The following is a 12,105-nucleotide window of genomic DNA, read 5'->3' as shown; positions in this document are numbered from 1 at the left end:
AATAGTATCACCCTCTACCTCTACGCCCACCACAGCGCAGTCTCCAAATATCCACTAAGATCAGCATCCCCATCGAGCATTGCCTCAACATTCCATCTGATGTGGTACTTCCAATGATCCCGGTATTTACCAGGTAAGAAAGCCATATAATGACCACAGGCGTTGATGATCTGGGCTAGACGGTAGTGGCAGTCGAGGAGATTCTTGCTCGGTAGTTCCAGATGTTCTGGACCAGGCGCCGCTACTGACTTGAACTCGATCTCATCTGGTATCAGTAGGCTAGTTGGACACGCGCGGAATCGTACGGTTTTGTAGATGTTTGGGCGGTCCTATTGGATCGGGGGTATCAATATAATGAAGTAGCAGTAATAATAATGATAATGATGTAAGATTTGAGACTTACTGTTGCTTTGAAAGCGAGAGCGAAACGACTGAATACTAGATTTGTTGGTAGATCTATCAAGAAGCTGTTTGATAGGCTGTTTACCAGGGCATTGATGCCACCGGCCCCCATTCGGGCTTGGTGAATGGCAGGGAAGTAGCGGCATAGGGTTTCCCAGACGGTGGTCATCTGTATTTCAGTGATGTTATTATTGGTATTATTGGCAGACAACCAATAGATATAGGAAGAACTCACTGCAGATTTGTTCCAGTAGGAAATAAAATACGGCATGATGTGCGCTATCTGCACATAGGTACTAAGCAAGCCCTCTGGTCTGCCTTTCTCGGAATACGTTGTTACATCCATGGCCCCTGTAACGACGCAGCAGGAGCCATCACGCTTCAGACAATCTTCCTCTGTGCCTTGCTGGTAATTTCCCAAGGGACTAAGCTGCTCTTGGGGTGTTTTGACTTCGCTTGCTTCTGACTGGAGTATGGCTTGTCTTGTCTGTCAGTGGTACTGGTTCTGGTATCCTCTCGGGTGATCATTTACCTGGCCAGGCTAGGATGGTGAGAATATTGAAGAAGATCTCATGAAGCTTAGCAGTCGTTGCGTTCAAGATGTCACTAGCGAGGGCTTCTTTCCCGCCGTCCGGTAGCCATTGGAGAGATGCTTCTAGTGTTGCTTTCAGCTTGGTCTGGTTGGAGTAGCGGGAGATGCGCTCTCTGGCTTTTTCGATGTCGGGGGACATTCCGGAGATCTTGCTGCTGCGCAGAGGAAATGCAAGCGGTGGATTGAAAGGTTGGAAGGGCTTGGAGCGTTCGAATGGGAGAAGGTGACAATTATTTCCTTGGAAAGTGCCATGGTGGTCGATTGTGTTGATGTTCGAGTTGACTTTGTGTAACACGTAAGTATGATGCGAGCCCAATTAGGCAGCCGCGGAGTTAACCACACTCTACCTTAGACAAGGAAGGAAGATGGCTTTGTCTTGCCTGTATTCCCACAACCTTCTCATCACAGAGTAATCTTCTGTATGGATGTTGATTGTAGTCAAGATGCTCGTTCATCGATGCTACGGAGATATTCTATTGTTTGCAAGCTGATCTGATTCACAGTTCCGCAATTCTCATATTCAACGATCAAGATGCAGATATCCAGAACAATCTATGTTTCTCTCAGGAGCTTGGAGTTGGCGAATGCAAGCAGCTCACCAGCAGCTTGGATTTCTCGGCAAACACCGAGAAGTAAGTGATCATGAAGAGTCACTTGTGACCTCTGCTGAAAAGTGGTATAAATGCTTCTCTCTCCACTTATACACCAACCGTATATACTGGTCAAGATACAGAAGACCGCGAGACGAACTCTTGCTACAGTGATCAGAATCACATTCTCCTGCCTGATTAATTTCAACAGAATTTAGTTTAAACCCCAGTACTACAGACATGACACCACCTCACTGCCCCAACTGCGGTTGTTTCAAGGTATGGTCCGATCACTTCACCTGTATATTCTCGTTCAATTCGTGAACTAACCACAATGACAGAAATTTAACACGGAGGAAAGTGACTGCACCCATTGTATCAAGCGGAGCATCGACTGCGTGAACCCTCCAGGTGAATGTAAGCCAGGCAGACGAGAGAAGCATTGCGCTGAGCAGAGCAGCAGCAATATTTCGTCGACTCCAGCCCCGGCTGATTCCATCAACCACCATCCTGCTTCTCATCTCTCTTCTCCAATAATCCAAAGATCAATACTCGCCCAAACACCCTCCGAGTACGAGCCGGAAGAACAGCCTGAACCTCTACTATATTCCTCGTGGGATCCAGAAAGTGCTACGAAGTCTCCAGTCCAGGCTCGCACTTTAATTCAGTCAAATGCATACAGCGAGTACCCAACGGAGTATCTCCATTCCAGCGGACCAGCTGCCGGCCCAGACTCCAAATACCTGCACGGCTATCATAGTGGACCCTTTTCAGGATATGCCGAATGCATCTATGAGTCACGCGAGAAAACAGTAGAGCCTACAAATCCGGACCCTCAAAACGCGGCGGACCCTGCTGGAGCCAATGACATCTTGAGCTGCGCAGGGTTTGCTTACATGCTTGAGCATTACACCAAGTACAGGCCAGAAGTGGACATAATACTAAGAACGACGGAACATTCCATTAACGTAGTAGGTAGACTTCTGGAAGCGGAGGAGGAAAATCGCAGCCTAACCCTTCTGATGCTGACCTATACGACCCTTGCCCACACTGTGACCATTTTCGAGAGCGTTTTATCCCAGATGCCTCTACCAGCCTTCGAAGCGACAAGTGCCCCGACCGGTGACATGCCAGCGTTGAAGTATAGGTTGCAAGAAGAAACCAACAAGCTGGCAGACGATCTGCGGGAACAGATCAGCCAATGTTCCCAGCTGGTGGGGATTCTACACACTCGGCTAATCAACCCAAGTGATCCTATTAGCCCCCATCGTCGACTGACACATGCTCTCCAAATCAGACTGCACTCACTTTTGGGAAGGAGTCTAACATTCGGATCAGCAGGGTCTGATGGCTGTAAGAATTAGACAGGATGGTCTGTCAAGAGCAGTTGAGAGCATTACGACAGAGGGATATGGAATGAATACATTGGTTTCACACGAACCCTCTTGCCATGTTAAATGCGTGATACATTATACCCCAGACTAATGAAAATCATACGTATCAATAAATCATCCTATAATCGAATTAACAAATAAATGCATGCATTATCACCAACCTCACACCACACGCCCCTTCTCACTCTTATACAGACTAATCTGCCCCAAACCCTAAACTCTCCCCCCATCCCACCCCATAACCCCTTAGATTAAGAACAAAGATCAAATATACTCCCAAGCCCCCACACTCGCATTCCTCCCCCACGCCCTCGCCCCAAACCCCAAACACTCATTAACATTCCCCCCCGGCACAGTCGCATTCTTCCAATTGACGTACACAATCCACCTACCCCCTCCCGCCCCTGGAGTCGCAGACGGACTCACCGACGGACTCACATACGACGAAGAAGGCGTCCCAGAATGCTTGCTCGGAGTAGGCGTCGAACTCGGCTTCGGCGTGCTCGACGACCCACCAGGCACACTACTACTACTACTACCTCCTCCGCCTTTCACAGGACAGGCAATGAACCCACCCGGAGAGCCCGTGTAATTCCAGCTGCCGTAGGGTGTTCCGGGCGTGTAGCTGAATGGGCCGGTTGAGGAGCCCGGGGGCATGTAGGAGGAGTGTGGGGCTGTGAAGGAGAGGGCGCCGGTCGAGAGGATGTAGATTTGTTGGCCGCCGGGGACGGAGACGGACTGGTGGTTGAGGTCCCCGGAGGGGGTGGTGTTAGTTGGTGGTTGGATTGGGGGATGGGGATGGGTATAGGGTGGGGATGGGGTACGTACCAGGCCATTATCACCGACGATTATGGTCTCGTTTCCTGGGGGACATTCGCCTTCGGAGGCGACGCCCGGTGGACAGTAGGAGGAGGTGCGGCCGCCGAGGTAGAAGCGGCCTGAGAAGATGGTTAGGGCGAGGTTGTTGATTGGGGAGTTGGAGCGGTAGGCGGTTACGGTGAAGGAGGAGGTGGAGGAGGAGAAGGTGTCTTCATCGGAGGATGAGGTGGAGGATTCTTGGGTGTAGGATGGGGTGGGGAGGAGGGAGAGGGTGGTTAGGAGGAGGGTTAGGAGGTTCATTGTTCGTTTTCTTCGTTCGGTGTCTTGGGGATGGGATGGATGTGGTGTGATGTGTAGTAGATGAACAGCATGTAGTATGAGCTGGGATAGGGCTTTCTTATACGTATATCTATGGTAGTAGTGATAATTCGATCTCTCTGAGGTCATCCGGAGAAGTATTCCACTGAGTTGGTGGGCAGTTGGACGGGTAGGGTTGGGTCGGAAGGTATTCCCGCAGCGGGGGGTGTACTTGGTGCTGCGGAGATGGATATGAGCTCATGGTTATGTTGAGCGTTAGAAAACTCAATAGCTTTGTGTAGGTGCTGTTGGGACAGTGGGATCAAAGCTAATTAGCATGGCTGATTTATCTTCCATGTGATACTTGTTGATATGGTGGAATAGTATCTTGAAGAAACCCTAACTACATCATCATAAAGGGTCGAAACCGGCTTTTACCTTATGTATCACTCCTCGATCCACTTAATAGCATGCTAAATCCATTCTCATTACTGGCAGTCTGGTTTAAATGGAAGATCACACCAAGCACATTAAGAACAATAAGATATCTGACCCAATTCTTTCCTCCCGTCAAGTCACCAAGAAATACCAAGTAAAAGGGTTTGAACGGCTATCTATGGCTTCGCATTCCCGAAATATCAGCAGTGAGTAATAGTTCCTCCCATCCACACTCACGCCGTCCACCTCACGTATTCCACATCCATCATCCACCTAACCCAGCCTATCCCAGCCTATCCCATCCTATCCCAGCCTATCCCATCCTATCCCATCCTATCCCATCCTATCCCATCCTATCCCATCCTATCCCATCCTATCCCATCTCAGCATATCCTTCTCACCGAATTACCACACCACCACCACCACCACCACGACCAAGACAACTAAAAACCAAGGCCATAACCCACTACAACAATCCCAATAAAACACCTCATTGTACTTATCCACAAGAACCTCAAACCTCCTCTCCAACTCTTTCAACTCGCTACCATCCGAATACACCCGTGGCTTCAATGCAACAACCAACCAACCACTGCCCCGACATTTCCCATATCTTTCCCTGATCTCTTGCATCTTACGAACCAACTTCTGAGCACACTCCTTCAACTTTTCCGCCGTTGCGAGGCCACGAACACCCCCGTCCCTCTCCAACTCATCCAGAGTATCACTGACCAAATCCTCCGTCGTGTCCTTACCCTCAACAAGATTCTTGACCATGAAAAAATTATCATATCCTGTCTTGAATGGCTTGAAGACCCCGATCATAACGAGGAGCTGTAAAAGGGTTAGAGAAAAGGTGGCGTAGTCCATTGCTGATATGGTAGGTATGCAAAGAAAAGGAAAAGAACAAGAGCCAAAGAGCAGTGAGAAAAGCAAGGGTACCGAGACCAGAATAAATCGAATAGAGTGATAAAGACCTAAAGAAACTACAACTACAACGACTTATTTTGAGGGCATCTATATACTCCAGAGCATCACCCTCGACGCGTCCTGATCTCCCGTTTTCTTACGCCGACGCACTCTGGCGGGGTCACTTTGCACTCCCGTCCGTTAGACGCGACTTGGGACTGTGCGAAGCGTGTGAGCGCGGGTGCAGGAAACCCCGTGGGAAAACCAATCAGTTCATGTAGTTATAACAGGGGGAAAGAGATTGAACAAATCATACCAGGACACACAACTTCACGTCCTAAACCGAAAAGGGTTAGGGGCGAGAGCCGTGTAACGGGCTGTTTCTTGATGACGGTGCGCGTTGCACTGCCCCTCCCCCGCAGCCCACGGTGAGGCTTGGGGAGAGTAAGGTAGTTGTGCTTTCTCGCGCTTGTCATGGCAGTTTCGCTGTGTTTGTGTCGTAGGACGGTGGGATATCCGTCGGTGGCCTTGTGTGAGGGCCTTTTTATTGCATCGATTTTAGAGTATTAGATGTTAGTTGTGATAAGGAAAGTGGTATCGTCGTGGATGGGGCGTTGCTCGCTCAGGTGTGTTCAGTCTTCTAAGTGCCCCGCTTACTGACGATGGTTCAGCATGGAGAGAAACGAAGTAGCAGTAGGCCAAAGCCTGGAATACAACTATAAGCGCATCTGGAATCTGCAGGTTTCTTCAAAATCATTGATAGCAAATCTATATGTACATGAAAATCTAATAATACTCAAATCTAATAGTATCCTCGCAACGGGAGATCTCTCGAACTCTGCCCTACCCAAATCTCAAAATCTCCATCCGGCATCACCCAATTCTGCTGCCGCACACTCCAATAGCTCAGATCCTTTCGGCTGAGACTCATCGACACCGTCTGCGCTTCACCTGGCTCCAGGGCCACCTTGGTAAAGTTCCGCAGCACGCGCACCGGAAAGTCGATCTTCTCCGGCACCCGCTCGATCTTTGTCTTGCTAGAGCTCCGATCGTGCACCTCCACCCAGTCGCCCTCCTCGGTCACCTCCTCTGGGAAGGAGACATACATCTGCACTACGGTCTGACCAGACCGGGGTCCCGTGTTGCGGACCTGCACTTCCACATTCGCCATCTCCTCGAACAGAGACGGGTTGCCGCCCAAGCCACCGCCGGCTTGTGACGGTGTCCGCGGCTTGTCGTAGCCAATCGGGTAGTGTGTGTAGTTTGCGGGATCAGTACCATCTAGAGATGGCAGGTAGGGATAGATAAATTTGCTAACGACGTTGAATCCTGGTGGGAAGAAGAATGATTCGTTGCGTGGCGGCTCAAGATCGTACTCTGGGGGAGAAATCATGGCTGGAGGCCTCGACGCAGGCAGCCGCGACTTCGACTGCAAGGCGTTCACCTGCAGTTCGGCCAACTCGAACGTAGCGTAAGACAGGCCAAAACCAAACTCGAACCGTGGAGTAATATTGTGGCGGTCGAAATAACGGTGGTCAATGTACAGTCCATCTGTAAAGTCGACCTGGGGGACCGGTGCATTAGGCTCGTACAGCACTTGCGCTCCCGGCCCGTAGTCGGCAAGCCTCTTACCCACTGTGTATGGCAGCCGGCCGCTGGCATCGACCTCTCCGAACAGCACGTCCACCAGAGCGTTGCCACTTTCCTGTCCGGGCAGATGCGCGAACAGAACTGCGGCGACCCCTGGAAGGTCAATCCACGACTCGACGACTACCGGGCCCACGGCGTGCACCACCACCACGGTCGGCCCGCCACAGTTGTTGGCTACCGTCTTGATCAGCGAATCGCCGCCCTTCTGTAGGAAAAGGTTGCTGCGGTCGCCGTTAATGCCGCCCGAAGAGATGTATCCCTCGCCGGAGTCGGCGTTCGCAAACACCAGACATAGATCTCGGTCGGCAGCATCGGCGGGCATCACGGCATTCCGCATGTACGAGTGCATGTCGATCTCGGTGGCCCAGGCGGTATTCAGAGCGTCGATAGGACTGATCAGGTAGGGGAACTCTACCGTTCCACTACCCCAGCCCATGGCCAGAGTACCCTGGTTGCAGCCCCGGTCTGGGCAGGCGTTGGGTCCTCCAGCCGGTCCGGCGTCGTCGCCATACACGCCCACCCGATAGGGACCACCGGATGGGCTCACTGGCCGGCGGGACAAGGGCAGTGTATTCTGGTCATTCTTCACCATCACGATGCCTTCGGCCGCCACCTTGCGAGCAATGATGGAGTGTGCATTCTCGCCTTCGCCCTGAGCATTAATGAACCGGTTCACGACACCGTAGGCCTCGTCATCCGGAGACCCTTGGTGCAGCCATCCGACCTCATCGTTGGTCCACGAGGAAAAGGTAGGCCCGCCATCACCGTCCGGAGCAGGCCGAGGCCATAAGTCCTGGCCAAGATGGTACCAGGAGGCCACAATGCGGGTCACCATGTCGTTCAACCGGTCCATCGGGACAGAGGTGTTCAACACGGCGCAGGTCAACTCTGGTCCCCACAAGGACCTTCCGTCCGCCCAGTGGAGACCATCACCTGGCATACTCATGTCCAGACCCCCTAGGGCGCTGTTGATACCTGACCGCTGGGCCAACCAGTCCGACTGCACGAATCCCTGGAAGCCCATCTCGTCCTTCAGAATACCGTTCAGCAGCTTGCTGTTCTCACAAGCATGGCTGTTGTTCACCATCTGGTACGCACACATGACGCTGGCCACATCAGCCCGGATACTCTCGGCAAACGGCCAGGCAAACACCTCGTGCAAAGCACGGTCGCCGACGTTGGACGACATAGCTGTGGGGATGCCCCACTCATTCGCCTGTCGGAAATGTTCTTGCTCGTTCAAAATGTAATGTTTGGCCGTGGCCATGACGCCGTTGCTCTGGATGCCGCGAATGGTCTCCGCCGCGGCGACACCCTGCAGCACAGGGTCTGAGCCAAACGACTCCCAATTGCGACCGCCCGCTGGCATCATACCGAGGGAGCCCATCGACGGGCCCAGCAACACGTTGACGCCCTTAATGCGAGCCTCCTCTCCCAGAGCCGCACCACGCTGTCTGATAAGATCTCGGTTCCAGGTCGCTCCTGTTGTAATACCGGCGGGGAAGGCAGAGATGAGGTCGGCGTAACGCAATCCGAGGGGGCCGTCCTGTAGACACAGCGAGGGGAACTTGACCAAATCGGCGGAGCCTGAGCAGTTAGTAACCATCATCCATAGCCTTCAACCACACATACCTGTATTCCCGACGCAAAGCCCCATTTGCCATCCAATACCAGTAGTGATGTTGATCTTCTCGATGAGGGTCATCTGGCTGACTAGTGCCTCCGCCTTCCTATAATCCTCCGCCCATTCTTCGAGCGCGCCTCCCTTGGGGGTAGGAAACCAAGACTCCGCCGGCGTCATATCCTACAGACATCAGCATCACACCCACTAACTCAGGTATGCCAAACGAACCCGTTCAAACTCATCTTCCGACCAAGCCAAATTCAAGAATGCCCAGACCATCATACCCAGTGCGACGAAAATAACGACCAGCGTCCGCCACAACCATCGAGAATAATAGTATGCCCGCCATCCGGTGCGGGGAGTATGTCTCCGGAAAGAGGAAGTTCTCCGGTGATGTCCCTTCTTCTTCACGGTGTAATCTCCATCGTCGCTGTCATCAGTGAGCTCGTACTGTCTCGCCGCTGCCAGTAGCTCTTGTTCCGCCTCGGTAATGCTATCCAGGTATGCTTCGACATCGGTGGAGCGGCGGTTAGCGTAGGCGGAGGCCTCATTGGACCTCTTGGCGTTGTCAACGCGGCGGAGCTTTATGCGGGAGTCCTCATCGAGGTCTGGATCGGAGAGGTCGGAGAGGGTAAAGGTTTCGGAGTAGCGGCGGTCATCTTGGACCTCTTCGGGGATAGATTCATGTAGGGGGGTGTAGCGTTGTTGCTGGGAGGATTTCCTGCCGGAGGAAGAGTTGTCCCGAAAGGGGAGCGGCATGGTGCCTTACGGGGATAGGAGCATTGGAATAGATTCCAGATTCGAGAGGAAGCAAGGGGAGGAAGAGAGAAAAAAAAAGAAGGGACCAGGCCAGGAGGGAGAAAGGGGAGATTAGGATGGCGAGAGAGTGGATGGGGATGGCCAGACGTGGAGAAAGCTGGGCGCAAAGAGTAATGATACGAGCCATCATTTCAAGGCACCCGCCCCGCGGTTGGCCAATCACGATGGCGTCCATCTGATGGCTTACGACGTTGCGGGCCGATCATGATCTGGACCGTACTTTCGCTAGGACCCTGACTTGGAACTATCTATACTGAGCAGAATGTTGACGCCAATAGGTACATCGAAGTGAACTTATAGCTAGTAGTGGTTATAGTTTGCTTATTGGGTGAGAGTCGCCTCCGCCGCCTCCATGTGTCGCGCCGTCTGTCCCCGGAAAGACCGGCGTCCCCGCAACACCCAATCCAGGGCAATCAGCACTGCAACTACCCCATATACTGCAGAGACATAGTTCATATCTAGTAGTAGTCGCCGAGTTAGTAGTTATTTCAAAGCAAATGAATAAGGGAGTGTTGCTTGGGGGCGGCTTACTGCCCGTGGTAACCGGATATACCGAGGGGAAGGAATATATAACCAGGCAGAACAAGGTCCATGCTAGAACCACAATATTACACACCAAGCCGAGTCTCCCCAGCCAGAAGGGACCGTGTTTGAGATTATTCCGACCACGCCACAGCAAGCAGACAATCGGCACCACGTACGAGGCATAGAGTAACACAATGCACGCAGTGACCATGCTGTTGAAAGCAGTCGACGAACCAAGGTACAGCAGCCCCAGAAGACCCACTATGAAGCAGCTCACGCTGTGCGCGTTTAGTGGCACATCCAGTGTGGGATGAACCTGGGAGAGAAACGATGACATGGGTAGGCCCCGGTCTCGTGCAAAGGACCAGCATAGGCGGGATTGCCAGGTATGACAGGCAATCTGGCATCCGATACCAGTGACAAAAAGCAACGTCTCGAGCACAATAGCGCCGGCTTTGTTCTGCAAGGCTTGGTAATACAGAGCGAGGATGGGCACGCCGGTCGGAGTATTGAGGATCTCATCGAGGTTGTTCAGGCTGAAAAACATGGAGATGCAGTAGGTCCACGACGTGAGAAAGCCAATCAATACGGTACAGAGGATCGCAATGGGTATGCTACGTTCAGGTTGCCCGACTTCCTCGGCCAAATGGGTGGCCGAGTCAAGACAAGCGAATATCCAGTTGGGATTGATCAAACCCACAAGGAACGCAATACCGTCAGAGGGCCAGCCCGTCGAGTTGACAAAGTGGGCGAAGACGAATTCAGCCGACCCGTGTGTAGGAGCTGCCGCAGGAACGGTAACCAGGATGACAACGAACGAGATGAGGGAGATGTATAGGGTTGTGGTGGCCACCGTGGGAAGCACTTTGCCGACGCAATTGAACAGATAAGAGAAGAAGTTGACTAGCTGGTAGGCTACCACGGAATGCCATGGTTGAGGAGTACTACACCGTCAGCAAGTTGCGGTCCAATCTTGAATAGAAACATACAAGTCTGGATGTGTTAGCTGCCACATGCCAACACCAGCAGAGGCCAAGCTTAAAGCGACACTGGCGCAAGTAAAGATGGCGCCCGCCCAAGCCAACCAGCCGGTCAGATAGGATGCGAAAGACGCATACTTCCTCGGTGCCAGCTCACTGGCCCAAAAGTATTGGCCACCTGCGTTGGGCATGGCTGATGCTAATTCGGATAGGCTGACTCCTACGCAGGTCGAAACGAAAGCGATCCACGGGATGCCATAGATAGTCAATACGGTGCCCCCAGAGTTGATGCCTGTGATTAAGGATGCGGAGATACCAAACCACGAGTTTGCCAGGGAGAAGGCGACCCCGAGGAGAGACAGCACGGAGAAGTTCCGCTGCATATCCTGGGTATAGCCCATCTCCGCCAGCCTTCTCGCGTCATCGTCGAGGTGCGCAGAATTGTCGCTGGCCGGACTGACTGCGGACACGTTGGTCTTGGGTCGCTCCATATTTTCGTGAGAGTGTTTTGGTTCCGGGGTAAAAAGTCATTTCATGTGCGGGGAAGGGGATGGAAATAGTCGCGTGGGCTGCGAGGGGAACAATAGCAGCGTAGTATGCAGGTGTTGCGCCTGCATTGGCCACCCGCCGATCTCGTCGGATGATCGAGAAACACAGCCAGTTGCATGAGGGGGATAACAATCTGTCGGTCAGCTCCGGAGACCCCGACGTTTGCCAAGGACGTGAGAGAGGCCCTACTGAGCATCCCCGCTTTAATTGGCAAGGTTGTGCCCCGACTTCACGATGAGATCACCAGCCTGTGCAGAAACAAAGAGTTGCACACAGGAACAGCAAGTAGCAGCGGGGACGCACAGGCACGTGGACACACGTGGTAACACAACATCGAACTATTTGTTTACTATCGATTGGAGACGAAAGTCATGTGCAAAAAGTTCATTCAGAGCAAGTCTACATCTATATACTCGTCAAGCCTCATTAATCAAGTAATAAACCAGCCGTCTATAAGGAACCAAAGCCAGAACATGTCTAATCACACCGCTGCCGATGCAAACAAAATCATAACTTA

The 12,105-nt window shown here is 52.4% G+C and overlaps 6 protein-coding genes across 6 annotated transcripts; 1 reads left to right on the top strand and 5 right to left on the bottom strand.

The window, feature by feature from the left end:
• Nucleotides 1-20: 20 nt before the first annotated feature.
• On the bottom strand, nt 21-1,133 carry AKAW2_60510S (uncharacterized protein; the record flags this gene model as incomplete). The annotated part of the gene is made up of 4 exons (XM_041692643.1): nt 21-329; nt 404-571; nt 638-879; nt 935-1,133. The coding sequence occupies 4 exons, from the start codon at nt 1,131-1,133 to the stop codon at nt 21-23; spliced, it is 918 nt and encodes a 305-aa protein (XP_041546008.1).
• Nucleotides 1,134-1,824: 691 nt separating this feature from the next.
• On the top strand, nt 1,825-2,948 carry AKAW2_60509A (uncharacterized protein; the record flags this gene model as incomplete). The annotated part of the gene is made up of 2 exons (XM_041692642.1): nt 1,825-1,863; nt 1,926-2,948. 2 exons carry the CDS (start codon nt 1,825-1,827, stop codon nt 2,946-2,948), a joined length of 1,062 nt encoding a protein of 353 aa, XP_041546007.1.
• A 294-nt stretch (nt 2,949-3,242) lies between these two features.
• On the bottom strand, nt 3,243-4,244 carry AKAW2_60508S (putative IgE-binding protein; the record flags this gene model as incomplete). The annotated part of the gene is made up of 2 exons (XM_041692641.1): nt 3,243-3,716; nt 3,807-4,244. 2 exons carry the CDS (start codon nt 4,242-4,244, stop codon nt 3,243-3,245), a joined length of 912 nt encoding a protein of 303 aa, XP_041546006.1.
• A 693-nt stretch (nt 4,245-4,937) lies between these two features.
• AKAW2_60507S (uncharacterized protein) lies at nt 4,938-5,402 on the bottom strand (the record flags this gene model as incomplete). The annotated part of the gene is made up of 1 exon (XM_041692640.1): nt 4,938-5,402. The coding sequence occupies one exon, from the start codon at nt 5,400-5,402 to the stop codon at nt 4,938-4,940; it is 465 nt and encodes a 154-aa protein (XP_041546005.1).
• Nucleotides 5,403-6,243: 841 nt separating this feature from the next.
• Nucleotides 6,244-9,474, bottom strand: AKAW2_60506S (beta-glucosidase; the record flags this gene model as incomplete). The annotated part of the gene is made up of 3 exons (XM_041692639.1): nt 6,244-8,678; nt 8,724-8,895; nt 8,944-9,474. The coding sequence occupies 3 exons, from the start codon at nt 9,472-9,474 to the stop codon at nt 6,244-6,246; spliced, it is 3,138 nt and encodes a 1,045-aa protein (XP_041546004.1).
• A 381-nt stretch (nt 9,475-9,855) lies between these two features.
• AKAW2_60505S (uncharacterized protein) lies at nt 9,856-11,530 on the bottom strand (the record flags this gene model as incomplete). Its single annotated transcript, XM_041692638.1, has 3 exons — nt 9,856-9,992; nt 10,066-11,003; nt 11,049-11,530. The coding sequence occupies 3 exons, from the start codon at nt 11,528-11,530 to the stop codon at nt 9,856-9,858; spliced, it is 1,557 nt and encodes a 518-aa protein (XP_041546003.1).
• Nucleotides 11,531-12,105: the final 575 nt, after the last annotated feature.

The sequence above is a fragment of the Aspergillus luchuensis genome, chromosome 6 (genome assembly GCF_016861625.1).
Source record: "Aspergillus luchuensis IFO 4308 DNA, chromosome 6, nearly complete sequence".
Taxonomy (NCBI): Eukaryota; Fungi; Ascomycota; class Eurotiomycetes; order Eurotiales; family Aspergillaceae; genus Aspergillus; species Aspergillus luchuensis.
Note: the sequence above shows the minus strand (reverse complement) of the source record. Positions and strands in the feature narration are given on the sequence as shown.